Raw genomic sequence first — 14,222 nt, forward strand, 5'->3', positions numbered from 1 at the left:
GTACTGTGAGAAAAATGTGCTGAAAATGATTCCAGCAGGCCTTTACACTGCCTGCTGCTGAATTCACATGTGTAGGTGCCTGCCTTTCTTCCCTGCCACCACCAGCAGGCCACAGGTGACCAGACAGCCACGAGCCTGCCCGAAGCAGGAACCTGGCAGTACCTGCTGCCAAGGATATGGCTGCTCCCTCTTGACATTGGTCCAGGGACTCTGAGCGGGAAGAGAACACAAAGCAAATTGGATGAGGACTAAATCCTAATATCTAGACTGCATTCACTCCCTAGGTAGGCATTCTCAAACACACTAATTGCTTTTATATGGCTTAGATTAATCCACCTCGGTAATACTAAACCGGTAATTACAATTAGTCAAACTGCATTAGCACAGAATAAAAAAGTTGGCACAGGAAGTTACTGCAGAACGGACAAAAACCAGCAGTCGCTATTTCAGATTCATTTCCTTGTGCAAACATGCCTTCAGGCTGAGAAAGAAAAATATTTAGGTTTCTGAATTCTGTGGAAGCTTCACTTTTCTCTGATATTTGGAGATCTGTCATTTCCTCTTGCAAAGCGACAACATAATTCACGTAATTCAGGAAGTCTCAGTTATCTTCTTAGTATTTGCTAAAGCCACCCTCCCTGCTCCCCAATATTTCTTCTATTTGCTTCTATGATGCCCTAGAAAATGTAGCAATTTCAAGCTAACATATAAAGATTGCCAAGTTCTAGGATTCACCTTTCTGCTATCTATTGCTCTTCTTGAGGTCCTAACTCCTACAGTGAAATCATGCATGACCATTTCAGCTTTCATAGAAAGTAGGGAAAAGCTACCAGCTCCAGCTCAAAAAAAAAAAAAAAAAAAATTCAAAACATAATTCTATCTAGAAAGTGTTTCATGATTAATATTTCATTTTATCACTTTCTCGATGAAGATTTGCCTGCCTGAAGATTTTTGATCTATTAAGGATAACAATATTGTTTGTACACCACACCTTTTCCCTTTTAAAAGCCATGAAGAACCGGTGAGTCAGACTGAAAATTTCTCTGGAAGAACCATCATCTTCCAAGTATGTACTACGGGCTACATATAGCTAATACTAAGTAAAAAAAATTTAACCCTTCAATTCTCCCTTCATAATTGTATGTTATTGCTATTAAAGAACCTCTTCCTAACCAGTGCTTGTACTTTAGCATGAAAAACAGGCTTTCTTCATTGGTCTGGGTAACTTAAAAACAAGGTAGAAATTTTTATTTACATTAATACGGTGAAATAACTTTCAGCTGCAGAATTTTCTCTGGCCGTCTTTCTAATGGCTGTATTTCTTGGCATGTCATCCCAATTACATAAAGATCATGACTAGGTATGTATAAAGGCTTTATGTTCAACAACATTTGTATTCAACAACACATGAAATCTGTGTGACATTGACAAATTTAGAGAGAGGCTGAATAGTCTTTTAGGTCTTTTACATTTTGGTGCCTATGCTTCTGTCTACCGGCATTTAAAAACGGCTGCAAGGGGCTGTCTCGTGCTGAAATTCAAGAATTAAGAGATTTTCCGTATCTAACATCCGCAGTTCTACACAGATCCTAAATACGAGGAAAACAAATGATTAACCATAAATCAGACTTCTAAATCATCTCTGAATAAAATTCAGTCCAGACTATCCAAAGGAATTCAAGCTAAAGAGGCAAATTTTCCTGGCATGTAAAGACACATGTAGAAATTAGATAACTATGCCCCCTGCATCTGGCTGCATTATACTATGGGAAGACAATGACAAAGTATCTAGAGGTAATAGGTGGTTATAAGCGATTCTTTAACACTTGTTGCTCCATTTTTAAATTTTATTGATCTGTTCCAAAATTAAAGAGGCTATAAAATCACTAACTGATCACTCCAGAGCAAACAGTCCCTGTCAGTAATTCCTCAGACAATATGAGGGTGTGATCACGTGGAAGCGTATCACCAGAACTAGGGACAAGAAATGAACTGCTGCATATTATACAATTAGCCAAAAAGGCTGGACAGCTTCAAAATCAAGTCCCTGGCAGAAAGACAGGGTTGTGATAAAGATCTCAGTGCTGATGATCTAAACTCAGGGGGCAGTTCGGACATGGAAAGTTCAAGAGAGAAAAGAAATGAGATGAACATATGTATGTAAACTCTTAGGTTCACAGATAGGCCATGATAAAGTTAAGAATTTCATTTAGTACCACCTACTGAATCACTAGACACATAAGTTAAAGCATCAGAACACTCTGGCAGTAACCACTGCATTAACAACAACTCCGCCTCTTTTTATCTGTCTGAGTGCAAACATAATGCATATACAAACATACCAACCCACACCCATTGTGTGGGGGGAACCATTCATGATTGCTGCCATCCCACAACTAGTTTTTAGAAGCACAGCTCCTGTTGTGCTCCTGTGTACCCAGTGCAAAGTCCACAGCCTGGTGCACACTGTGGAAGAGAAGGTGGTCCTCCCCTTCTTTAAAAAATTCTCCCCGAATCAGAGAACTCCTCACAGAAGGATTGCACTGGGCCAGTAGCACCTGGACATCTATCTCTCTGTAATCCTTGCAGACCTCCTTGAGCGTACGTATTCCTGCTGTATCCAGGAACTGTATTGCACAACAGTCAATCACTATTGTGTGAAACCCCAGGGGTTCAGAGACGAGTCCCTCTGAGATGCTGTTCGGTTTGCCACCAGAATCCTCGTCTTTCTCTCTAAGCATTCTCTTTGCTGCCTTCTTCTTTGCTGCCTTCACCCAGACCGGGTTAACTCCAGTTTGCTTATATAGGGTGGATTTAAAGCATTCTTTGTTGATGTAGTAGAGGGGCGCTTCAAAACGAAACACTATGATGCCTGGCTTGGTTTGCAAGTTCTTGTAAGCAGACAAGGATTCATATGTTTCAGACTCTGCCACCCAGCCAAGCAGTGGTGCCTCCGGTCTCTGAGTTCGAAAAATGACACAGAGCATAGAAAAGCAAACACCAATCAAAAGACCAATCTCAGTACTGATGAGTGCAGAGGATGCCATAGTAACTAGCCAGATCACTGTGTCCACTTTGCTCAAATGCCACATTTTGGGCAGGTCCTTGAACTTCCGCAGGGCTCCTCTGAGGTTTACAATGGTTATGACAGCAAGGACACATTTCTGAAGGGAATAAAATAAAGGTGCAATCACAAGAAGGACTAATAGGATGACCAAAGCAGTCACCGTGCCAGATATCTGCGTCCTACAACCTGTGGACTCTTTGACAAGAGTCTTGGCAAGAGCTGCACTTGTTGTAAAGCAATGAAAGAAAGAAGGAATTATGTTGCAGAAGCCAATGGCAAACATCTCTTGATTGGCCTTCACAGTGTAACCGTGCTTCTTGGCAAACATCTCTGAGAGGGAGACAGTGATGGCAAAGCCAATAATAGCTATAGGGAGAGCGTCCAAAGCCACATTAGGAATCAGGTTCCAGTCTGGAGGGCGAGGAGGGAGAAACCCTGTTGGAATGTGTCCAGCAACACTTGAGTCATAATTCTCTCTTAGCTTCCCAAAGTGAGACGCCAAAGTAGCTACCACAACCACAAATAATTCAACTGGTACTGGAGCCCTGAGCCTGGATTTGAAGTGTTCGTTAAGCTCTTTGGTTGGGATGAGAACAAGAAAACATAAGAAGCTGGTGATGAGATCACAAATGTTGGTCTTGTGTATGTTTCTGAAGATGTTTATCCATGTGGTTACAACGGAGCCAATGCCACTGCTCCGTGGAATGTCTACGCCCAGGAGATACTTGGCTTGTGAGGTTAGGATAGTAAAGGAGGCACCTGTGACAAATCCGCTGAGCAATGAATCGGAGAGGTACACTGAGACAAAGCCCACTTGAAAGAAACCCATGGCCACCTGAAAGGAATCAATCACACACAATGGATTACAATACAAATCTTATAGATGTCATCATTGTGAGGTTCTGATGGAGATGAGATAACAAAAAAAAAAACATAGATGGCCTTGGAGGACAAGGAGTAGTTTGAACATTGAAAAGCTCCAGCTTTCAGCTGCTCCTAGTGCATCAGACTAAAACGCATTTGTAATACTGAGCAGGCTTTTCTTTTTTTTTTTAAGAAGTCTTCATACTCTGAACTAGTGTTTATAGTTTGCTCATCGGTTCAACTGTTAATAATAGCTTCTAGTTCCCTTGACTGGCAAAAAAAAAGAAACACAGGGAAAAAAAGCTTTGAAATGTTGGTTAGTTTTGCTATTTCTCTCCCCAGTTGTTACAATCTCCATGAACCTTGCAGGGTTCCAGAACCTAGGCTTTTGACTGTCTTGCACTTGAGTCCACAACCTGCAATAAAATAAAGCTCTTAATAGTTCCTGTTTGCACTGCATAAAGCTTGGTTTATCTGATTCAGAAAGTATACGTGCTACAAATTCTTGTGATGTAGATTATAAATAAACACAAATTTTTTAAGTGCCTTGCCATTAATTTCTATTACGTTAAATAGACAAATCTTTGATGCTCTTCCAAGGTCATGACTGGCTTTATGGATACCTACCCTACAGATGCCTTTTCATATCTGGTAAATGTCCCTTCCTCCCCAACAACCTTCATGCTAAATGGAACACAAACTGCCTTAGGACAGAGTATCTAAAAACTCTTTAATTCTCTGAGCTGGCCAGCTGGGCTGTCTACACTGTCATCTGAAGGCTTCAGGCCAAAACTTAAAGTTATTAAACTTTAATTAGCGTCACTTTGATATATTCCATTAGGTAGTTAAGGCAAAATAAAGAAAAAAGTTAGAATCATTATCGGAAACTTCCTAAGAACTTGCAAAACACTACTGAAGAGAAGGCAAGTTTAGAGCCTGGAGTAACTAGACAAAGGCTCAGCTTCAAACCCTAATAAAGGCTCCCACATAGCCCTGACAACTCAGTTAATTCAAATTTTTCTTGGCTGTAAAAAAATATTAACAATAATACTCTTAGTTAGGGTATAGGCAACTGGGGTGAGCAAGCTTTTTTTTACTATTTGACTGGAAAGTTTCTGATACAGAGTGAATGCAATTTTGGTTGGGATTTCCAATTAAAAAAAATTGAGTGCATGAAGATCTATAGGCTGGCAGCCAGAAAGACAGTAAGTCTATGTGTGATATTCAGAGTGACTGAAGATGAAATAACCTGACTTCCTAATTTTAAAAACTTAATTCTGCTTGCAAAGAATATTAAGTGTAATTCACAACTCCAAAACTCTTTACATCCTACAGTGATGAAACACAACCTCCATTCTAGGTCAGGAGTTCCAGAATATAACTGAAATTACTCAACACTAACTTGCAGCACAAAATAAAGTCCTAGGTTGTGTCTAAAAATAATGTTTGAGTATCACAGATACATTTCCTTTTCCTCTCCTCTACAATCTGAATAGATAACACTACGATGTCATTGTAGAAACAAACGAATGTGAACCACTGAACTGAAATATCACAGCCCGGATGTATTGTTAAAATTAAATTCCTCTTGGTTAATGCATGACACTCTAAAAACACAGATGCCTACTTTACTTTCAGCAAATAAGCAGTGAACTCTTGGAAGTAAACACAGAAGGACTGGTAAAATATTATTTAATGATATATTCAATATGGTAATAATGACCAGTTTTATTTCAAATGTATTTTATTCTCTCAATAGTATCTTTTTCAAACAATGGCTTTGTTCTGGCTTTCAGTGAGCAAACAGCCAAGCTTTACAAGTACAGTGTAAGAGCACTAACTAAAAGGAAACTGGAGGTAGTATTGCAGTTCGGATTATTTTTGATTTAAAAAAAGCCAGATCACCAAAGTCACAAATTGAAAGTTGACACACCACATTTTGCCTCAAGCCAATAAAAAAAAGGTTTCAGGCTAGAGTTAGGAAGATGTTATTACGGGAGCAACAAGCATTGTCTGGCAATGCTCTGTAATGGTCCTTACAGTCCACAACAGAGTAACAGAGTAACAAGCACAGAATGCTTTTAAAAGCTGCAACATCATCCTGTATGCACATTCTGCAGCTTTAAGTAAATAGCTATGACTATTTAAGGAGAGGAGAAAGAGGTGTTTCTTTCACCAAAGTAACTGGGGTCCTCCCATTTTCCATGTGTCCATTCCCATGGGATGCAGGTTAAGAACATGTGCAAACCCAGCAGTCTGTTCATATGGACAATCACTCGAAGAAGAATGAAAAGTACTTCCACAGAATAACTGTGTGCCCATCTCCTCTTACCTGATAAACTCCAGCTATGAAGGTCATGGTGGCTCCCACGGTAATTGCATAGCAGCTTTTATCACAGAATGGCTGACGTGATGTCTGATTCACAGAAGAAATGGTGGTGTTTACATATGTTACCGTATCTGCATGGACACTAAGAGCAGCAGGCTCTAAGTCATAGCCTGCTCTCTGTATCTCACGGTCCACCACTTGTCCCACCATCAGACAAAGCACACCAAAGATGCCAACTGAGATGTGGCGGGAGGTCCCAAATATGAAATAAATAATACTTGCAAAAAATGATGTATAAAGGCCATAAATAGGCTCCTGTCCAGCCAGGAGAGAATACGCAATTGACTGTGGGACTAGCAAAATCCCCACAATCAGACCAGACATTATGTCTCCCAGTAGACACTCTCTCAGTTTGTATTTGGGAAGCCATTGCAAGACAGGAAGGAGATTGAAAACACAGTCTTTAACTTTGTCTGGAGTGCAGCTACAAGTTTTCTTTGCTTGCTTAACCACCAGAGCCTTCATGTTCCTCTTCTTCTCTTGAGGTTCCAAGAACATTCTGTGATGAAAACTATGTTTAGCATCATCTTCTTCAGGCATTTCAGTCACTGAATGGACGTTGTTGAATTCTACCACTGCTGCCATCTTGAAGACTCCCTTACAAAACAAAGAAGGAACATTATCATAAATAAATGTGCTATTTCAGACTTTTTTAATGGATTAAATTCTGTATTTATGAAAAGTAAGAGCTAAAAGAGTTATATAATCACAGACAAAGCAACTTCCAGGCACACTTGGAAAGAGCCTCCCCATTACAACCCAGTTCAGCAAGAAATCACCTGCCATAAGACAGAGGAGCTTGTATTATGTAGAATAAACCTGCTGCTGGTAATGTAGTGAAATGGGAAAGAATGCAAGAGCAATGTCTCTCAGAGAGCCTTCCTTGATAAAATCACCGACTATTTGCAGTCTGTTCTACCATACAAAAACAGGCAGAACATTTATTGTAGTCCAAAAGTAACTTCAGCTGCTGAAAATTACTACAACTAGTACATTTCTAGCATTGTACAGCGTAGTCTAAATCTTATTTATATATTCTTTCAAATGCAGTGGTTATACCAAATATCGTAAAGACTTCTTTGTTACCTAAGAAGCTGTAATCTTTACACACAGGCTTTATTTCTACTAATGATATAATGCAGGAACATTCTCCATACTTTTTAGAAGTCAGATTTCAAGTAAATAACGTCCATCCTAAAAAATACAAAAAAGTAGAAGGCACATTAAAAGGGATTATGTAAGGTAGGCAGCACATTTCTGCTAGAACATGTGCTCTAGTATAGGCCATCTACATGCAGGAAAACAATGTGATCATACCGAAGCACAATTAATAATAGGAATATACTGCCTGAATGTGAAGGAGCAAAGGCTTGATGAGACAAGCCCTAATGAGATTGAAGATATCAACAGCACTTACAAGCATTCGTACAGCACTTTCAGTTTCCAGAAAAAAATCTAGAACACTCCAGAAAACTCCCTTTCAGCTATAATCCCTATTAACAGTAGTATGTTAAAGATGCTAAAATTCAGCCAGAAGGGCACTTGTTTGCTGCAACAGTGGACTCACTAGCCAAATAGATAGCAGCTGAACTCCAAAGAGCCTACGTCCTAGCCTTTATATTGAACGTTGCCTTTGCATTCATTGAGCACTAATAGCAACACAGTATTTATCTAGTAATTACACCTTCTCTGGTGCAGCGCAAACATCAACAAAACTAATATTCTATGCACTGTCTACTAGTGAATTAATTGCCAAATCTGTATATGAGCAAGCCATGATGAGAATTCCACCAAAGGCTCCCTCTCAAAATTTGTTCATTTAACATTTCTCAAGTAGCTATAGAATATTCACTGCTACTATTACTTCAGTATGAATCTACAGTCCATCACAGGATATTGGTCTGCAGAGTTACATAGAGGACAAATGACTTCTATTAGACCTTGCACCAGTTGACCAATGCATAATTTCTATTCTGCCTTCTAAGTTTGAACACTGTCATAGGGAGGTGGCCAAAGTGCAGTGCACCAGGCTTATGCAATGGTTTACAGACAGTCATGTCTCTAACAGCGTTTTAGTTCAGACAAGAGATGAACTGTCTTCAGTTCTTCAAGTCAGAATGAAAACACAACCAAAGGAGCTACTGTCTTAAAACAGTCTAAACATATGATACTAAATATAGCAGACTAACCCATGTGAGAATAGAAGCAGCTGCAATATTTCATGTTTAGACTGGCTGGCTATTTCTACAATATTCTTCCAACTAGAAAGCAATATAACCTTACTAGTGCATTTCTTTCACCTTGCGCTGTAGCACACTTCTCTAATTTAGAGTCTCTGTTTTGCAGTCACTGCCAAAGTTTGCCAGGAGTTCAAACCTGAGGTACCTGTTTGATTGTAACAAAAGCCTGTTGGACTTGACAATCGTATTGAACTGGGTCAGTAAGCCATTTCTTCTTGCTATTCTGCACAGGTTGGATCTGTTACAGGAAACAGGAACATGAGGTGCTGGGTGCTCTCAGTGAGTGCATTCCCAGTACTATGCTACCAAGCTACAGCTTGTAGAGGGCTCTCTAAAGTCAACACACAGTATGTATGTGTACAGTCTACAGAAATATTACAGACAGGCATTCTTTATCTTAGCTCCTGCTCCACTCTGGGTCTCCAAAAAGGTGTTTTCATTCACTACAAACCCAGAGACAGCAAGTCTTTTTCTGGTGGTTAAGGTCCTATAAGCCAGCTCACTCTTCACTAGCTCTGCCACTGGACTGCTACTGAAAAGGACTGGTGTTTTGAACAGAGACCACCCTGGCACAAAATTGTAGATAACACCACAGCACCAGCAGGGATGGATTTGCTGCCCAAGCTCAGGTCTGTACAGCCTTCCTGTTAGCATAACCCATGCTCCCTTACATGCTGGGGGAAACTGACCCACACTGCCCAGTATTTCTGGTGTCTATGTTCTTTTTTTGGTCCTGGTCCTTATAATTTAGTAAACCATGAGTTCTGGATCCACGTATTAGTCTACCCAGAACTGTATTTCATTTACAGTTTTAGGAGTAAATTTTTATTTGTCTCCTTATTTGCTCTTTTTTATACAAGTCAATCACCTAGTAAAACAGAACGAAGGAGAAGAAAGCTTCAGTGTTGTTTATCTGAGTCCTTAATTATTCCAAGCTTCTATCTTAAAAGTAATTCCGCACGGGCAGAAGGCTATATTCACACACCTATATATGCCTTATAATGACACACTTTCCTTCGCCAATACCTTCCAATCCAGGATCCTTTACATGCTTCAGAATAATTACAGACTCAGAACAGCTACATGAAGAATTATGATCTTTATCTTACAATCAGGAAATGTACATAGCAAGAAGTTACTTACCCAAGAGAACACAAGGATCAAGGTTAGAGGAAAATGCAGACTCCCAACACTCGTCCCTATATTGCAGACAACTGATACCACCCACCCTTATGATACTGCAAAGTCCCACTTGGGGAGGATTATTTATAGCACATACATAAAAAGCAAATACTACCTAGTGAGGATAAACTGCATATGGCATATGAGAGTGTGTGTCTATAGTATACAGTGCATGCATAGTCTATATTTATATTTGTTTAGTTTTAATCATTTTGCAAGCACACAGTTACAAATCAAGAATCCTTTCATCCAAAGCTTATCAAATCAATACTGTAAAAGCTGGAAGGAAAAAAAAACACCCTATGTGTAGCAAGTTACTTAAATGAATCCATTTTCTGAGATTTTAGTAATGAAAATTCTTCTGATTCCTCTCTTCCTCATCCATGAGTTCTAGACAGCTCACCAAAACCTGAAAGTTACTCGTAATCTCTCAGGAAACTCAAACCCAAAATCCAGATCAGTTCAGTTCTGTGTAGTGTCATAAAATGTCTGCATACTAGATGACACCTGGGTTTTTTGGTTGTGTCTAGACAGTAGAAAAATGTTCTAATTGAAAATCTTTTGGCTAGTAAGCTGTGGACATATACTGGATCTTTGTTTTCACCTGCAAAATAGCCTTCTCTATGTGGTGTGAAAAGGGCCTTTCATCACACAGTCATTGCCTCTCACAGTGTAAGGACTCTAAGATAAATGACACTATTTTCAACAGCTATTTTACCTTTTTCTGCCTGAAAGTATTGCAATATATTATTTTTTAATCATTCAGCTTGCTGAGTGAAACTGGATTCTGTTTTTTTTAAAAAAAAGGAGGGAAAAAAGACAGAAGCCCTTTGGTTCAGCATACTGAAGGATATTTATCCTAGCATATTTAATTTTGGAAAAGGACCTCCTATGTTTATTTGCTTTGAAAGCTGCTATTTTCACACAACCAAATTTGTGTATCTAGAATTCACCTTTACCAGCTTCTTTTGGCCTGAGTAACATCTTCAGGAAGTGTCTGACTGCCACAAAAACTTTATATATGATATGAAAAAAAAAAAAAAAAAAAAAAAAAAAAAAAAAGCAGAACTGAAGAAATCTCCAATTCCAAAACCTGTAAGGTTTATCAAGCAACAGCTATAATATCAGATATGGGGAAGTACTGCATTCTTGAGACCTGTGGACTTTTACAGAATACTTCTGGATCCCACCTGGGCCTCCTACTAATCTGGTTACATGTTAGAGGTTAACCAGAATCTAATGGCTGCCTTACTGGAAACACCAACTGCAGCACAGGCTCTTGCTGGCTTGGATTTCCATTCTCTGCCCCAGAACACAGTCACCTTGACAGTAAGAAAATGGACTGTGAAGCTCACGTGAGTGATGAAATGCCATATTACAAGTTTAACTTAGGTCATGAGCACGTAAGGAGTAGAAACAAAATAAAAGCAAAAATGGGAAAAAAAAAGAAAGAATAACACAACTTTTGGTAACTAAATCTTTGCACTTACTCTTTTTGGACAAAAGCCCTACCCTTTACTGAATAATCTATTAATCACTGGGGAGCAGTAAGGAAATTCAATACTGCCATGATAACACTGAGATAGCCACTTGAATAGCATCATATTATAAAATTCTGGTTTTTGATAAAATCCTTAACATTCTCCAACAAGGTGTTCAAATTATAAGCACGGATTTCAACAAGAAACTGAAAATCACATGAACTGCTCTACTGAAATCTTTCCGAGAACCATAAAAGACATATGTTAAATACCACATTAAAGCAATACACTCGAAAACTGAGATACCTGCACAATAATCATCAAACATTAACTCATGTGGAAAAAACCCTGCACTGCCACCCAGTACTGAAAGACAAATAATAAATCCCTGCTTGCATATCGTGTTAGATTTCTTCCTACTTCAAATGCTGGCTCTCCTGAGGAGCGGGGCTGCCGCCAGTTGGTCCCACACGGCCCGGACCCCCGCGCGGCCCCCTCTTACGGGAGCTCTCGGGGAAGCCAGCAGCTCCAGTCAGTAACTCGGTCTTCTAGGAAAGTTGGCTCATCTCTGAAAAGCAGCTGCACACCCAGCGTCAAAAGGCGCCACTCGCGCTGCCCCGCGCGCAGTGGACCTGTTTCGAAGGTAACGGACGGCAGTCTCCCGCTCCAGCAGCTTTCATCCAAGCCCAGCCTGTTTCAGCGGGTTTTCTGGGGAGCATTTTCCGCGTTCATCCCCGCGCTGGGACCCCCCGACGCGTTCACGCCCAGGTTTCGCGCCCCGCGCTGGCGCGGCCCCGGCACGTTCCCGGCGGTCGACGCCACCGCCGAGCCGGTCCTCCGAGGGCTGCTGCCAGCCCGGCGGCCGGAGCAGAGGAGCAGCTGTGGCGGGCCGCACCGGCACGGCGGAGCCCCGCGCCCGCCGCACCCAAAGGAGCGCCTCGCACAGACGCCTCGTGTTTGCCCTCAGCGAGGGACGACCGGCTGATCCCTTTTTAACTGAAAATCCTCAGGAAGAACACGGCGCAAGCAGTAACCCACACGGGTTTTTTCACACTCCTGTGATCACAGATTTTTGCTGAGCGCACGTATGACTTTGGAAGCCAGCAAACCTTCAAGCTCCCAGGGCAGCGAAAGGGAGATCACCGCGCCGCTCCTCCGCAAAACCCGCTTCCATCCTCTCCGCTTTGGACAGGGCTCTCGTTAGAAGGAGCCGTCCCCGCGTCGCACGGGCGCCCCCGCCTCCCCTCGGAGCCGGCGCTGCCCTCCGGCCGCGCTCCGCGCCGCCCGTTTCTCTTCCTGTTAGCGCAGCCCGCCCGCCCCCTCCCCTGTCCGCCCGCCCCCGGCTCGCGCTCCCCCTCGCCCCCGCCGCGGCGCCCACTCACCGCTGCGGGCAGAGCGCGGGCGAGGCCGGCGCGGCGCGGCGCGGCTCCCGGCAGCGCCGACCCGGCCCGGCCCCGCGCCTCGCCCCCGCCCGCCTCCCCGCGCTGCCGGCCGCGGCGCCGGGGCCGGGGCTGGGGCCGGAGGAGGGCCGGGGCCGGCGGAGGGCCGGGCGGGGCCGGGGCCGGAGGAGGGCCGGGGCCGGGGCCGGAGGAGGGCCGGGCGGGGCCGCCCCGCCGCGCCGCGCCGCCCCCATTCCGCCGGCGAGGGCCGGGCCGCGAGGCCGGCGCGGGCCGCGGGGCCGGGTTGTGGTGTTGTTCCGGGCCCGGGGCCGGCCGGGTCTCGGCAGCAGCTCCCGGGCGGCGGGCGAAAGCAGCTAATCGGAGCCGGAACCGTGAGCTCGGCGAGGCCGGTCCCGTAGCTGTACACCCTCCCCCCCCAGAAGCGCGGTCTGGCCAGCGGGGCCCGTCGCGCCGGGCCTCGAGGAGAAGGCCTGGAGGAGGGGAGAGGTACTCGGGCGAGCTGGCTTCGTGCTTCGCCGTCGATGCGAGGCGTTACCCATGTCTGTGCTTTTACTTAGAGGCTTTTTCCACTGCAAAGACGCTAGTCACGCTTCAGTTTTTACTTTCTATTTTGTTCCATGTGAGTTCCATATTACGAGAGGCCTGAAAAAAGTCTGGTGCAAAGAGTGACTCTCTTATTCTCATCCTTACCACAAAAAATAACAGCCAAGCCAAAAGGACCGTAGCGAAGAATCCAAGTTCTAGCTAATTAAACTACACTAACTCTTTTAAGTTGAAAGGTGAATGATGTGTTAGTAACTATCAGGCAAAATGATGTAAAACTTGATGGCTCTCACAGTGCAGGATACTTTAACAATTTCTTGAAGAAAAATGGCCTCATTTTGCATTAGGATACCACTGGTGTTCATGAAAATAGCCAGTCCTTTAAAATCCTTCAGCAGTGTTTACTTCAATATCTGGATCCATCTGGAAACACTTCCAAATGTGAAGAATACAGGATCTCTGACAAATTAGCTATTCAAAAATACTAGCTTTTCAGTCAAACGTTCAGTACTCTTTTTTTTATTCCTTTGGAATGCAGGGTCAAGCTCAGACGAGCTGTACCCAGCCCCATGTACCTTTCCTCCCTTGTTTGCATGGAAAAGCATACAGTTTCTGAAACTGGACTTTGCCTAATATTTGCATTTCAAATGGAACCTTGAGCTGCCAAATGGTGCATGAGTACTGGAGAAAATGATGCTAATTCCAAGGCAGTAGACTCCATGTCCATATCTTGTGGTGTTCTGAGAATGCTAAAAATCTTGTATTTAAGGGCTGTAATTCTATTGATTCAAATAGTAATTTATCCTCTCCCCAAGGTTTTAACTAAGTATGAATGGTACCTAAAAGTTGGGAGTTGCAAAGGAAAGAAAAAAGGTGTCCTGTTAGCTTTGCACCATCAAGCTAAGCATAAATAAAAGCAAGTTATACTGATTTATTTCCTTGGAAAGTCGAGTAGTTTAATGTTTAGAAATGTTTAATGTCCTGTCATGATGAGTTATGAAAGAGTATCTTCATTCAACAGCTCAGATACAAAGAGCTACCTCCCTCTCTCCTTCC

At 42.7% G+C, this 14,222-nt stretch overlaps 1 protein-coding gene across 1 annotated transcript; it reads right to left on the bottom strand.

The window, feature by feature from the left end:
• Positions 1-886: 886 nt before the first annotated feature.
• Positions 887-12,665, bottom strand: SLC26A2 (solute carrier family 26 member 2). The gene is made up of 3 exons (XM_062587504.1): positions 12,606-12,665; positions 6,264-6,917; positions 887-3,902 (listed from the first exon to the last, which is right to left on the bottom strand). The coding sequence occupies exons 2-3, from the start codon at positions 6,903-6,905 to the stop codon at positions 2,397-2,399; spliced, it is 2,148 nt and encodes a 715-aa protein (XP_062443488.1). The 5' UTR covers positions 6,906-6,917; positions 12,606-12,665; the 3' UTR covers positions 887-2,396.
• Between the last annotated feature and the right edge of the window lie 1,557 nt (positions 12,666-14,222).

Source organism: Rhea pennata, chromosome 14 (genome assembly GCF_028389875.1).
Source record: "Rhea pennata isolate bPtePen1 chromosome 14, bPtePen1.pri, whole genome shotgun sequence".
NCBI lineage: Eukaryota > Metazoa > Chordata > Aves > Rheiformes > Rheidae > Rhea > Rhea pennata.

What these genes read in the sequence shown, in the direction of transcription:
- SLC26A2 (XM_062587504.1), bottom strand. Translation starts at nt 6,905, where the DNA reads ATGGCAGCAGTGGTAGAATTCAACAACGTCCATTCAGTGACTGAAATG. An exon ending in TCATAGCTGGAGTTTATCAG is followed by an intron (nt 3,903 to 6,263) that starts GTAAGAGGAGAT and finishes GATTCCTTTCAG; the next exon opens with GTGGCCATGGGTTTCTTTCA.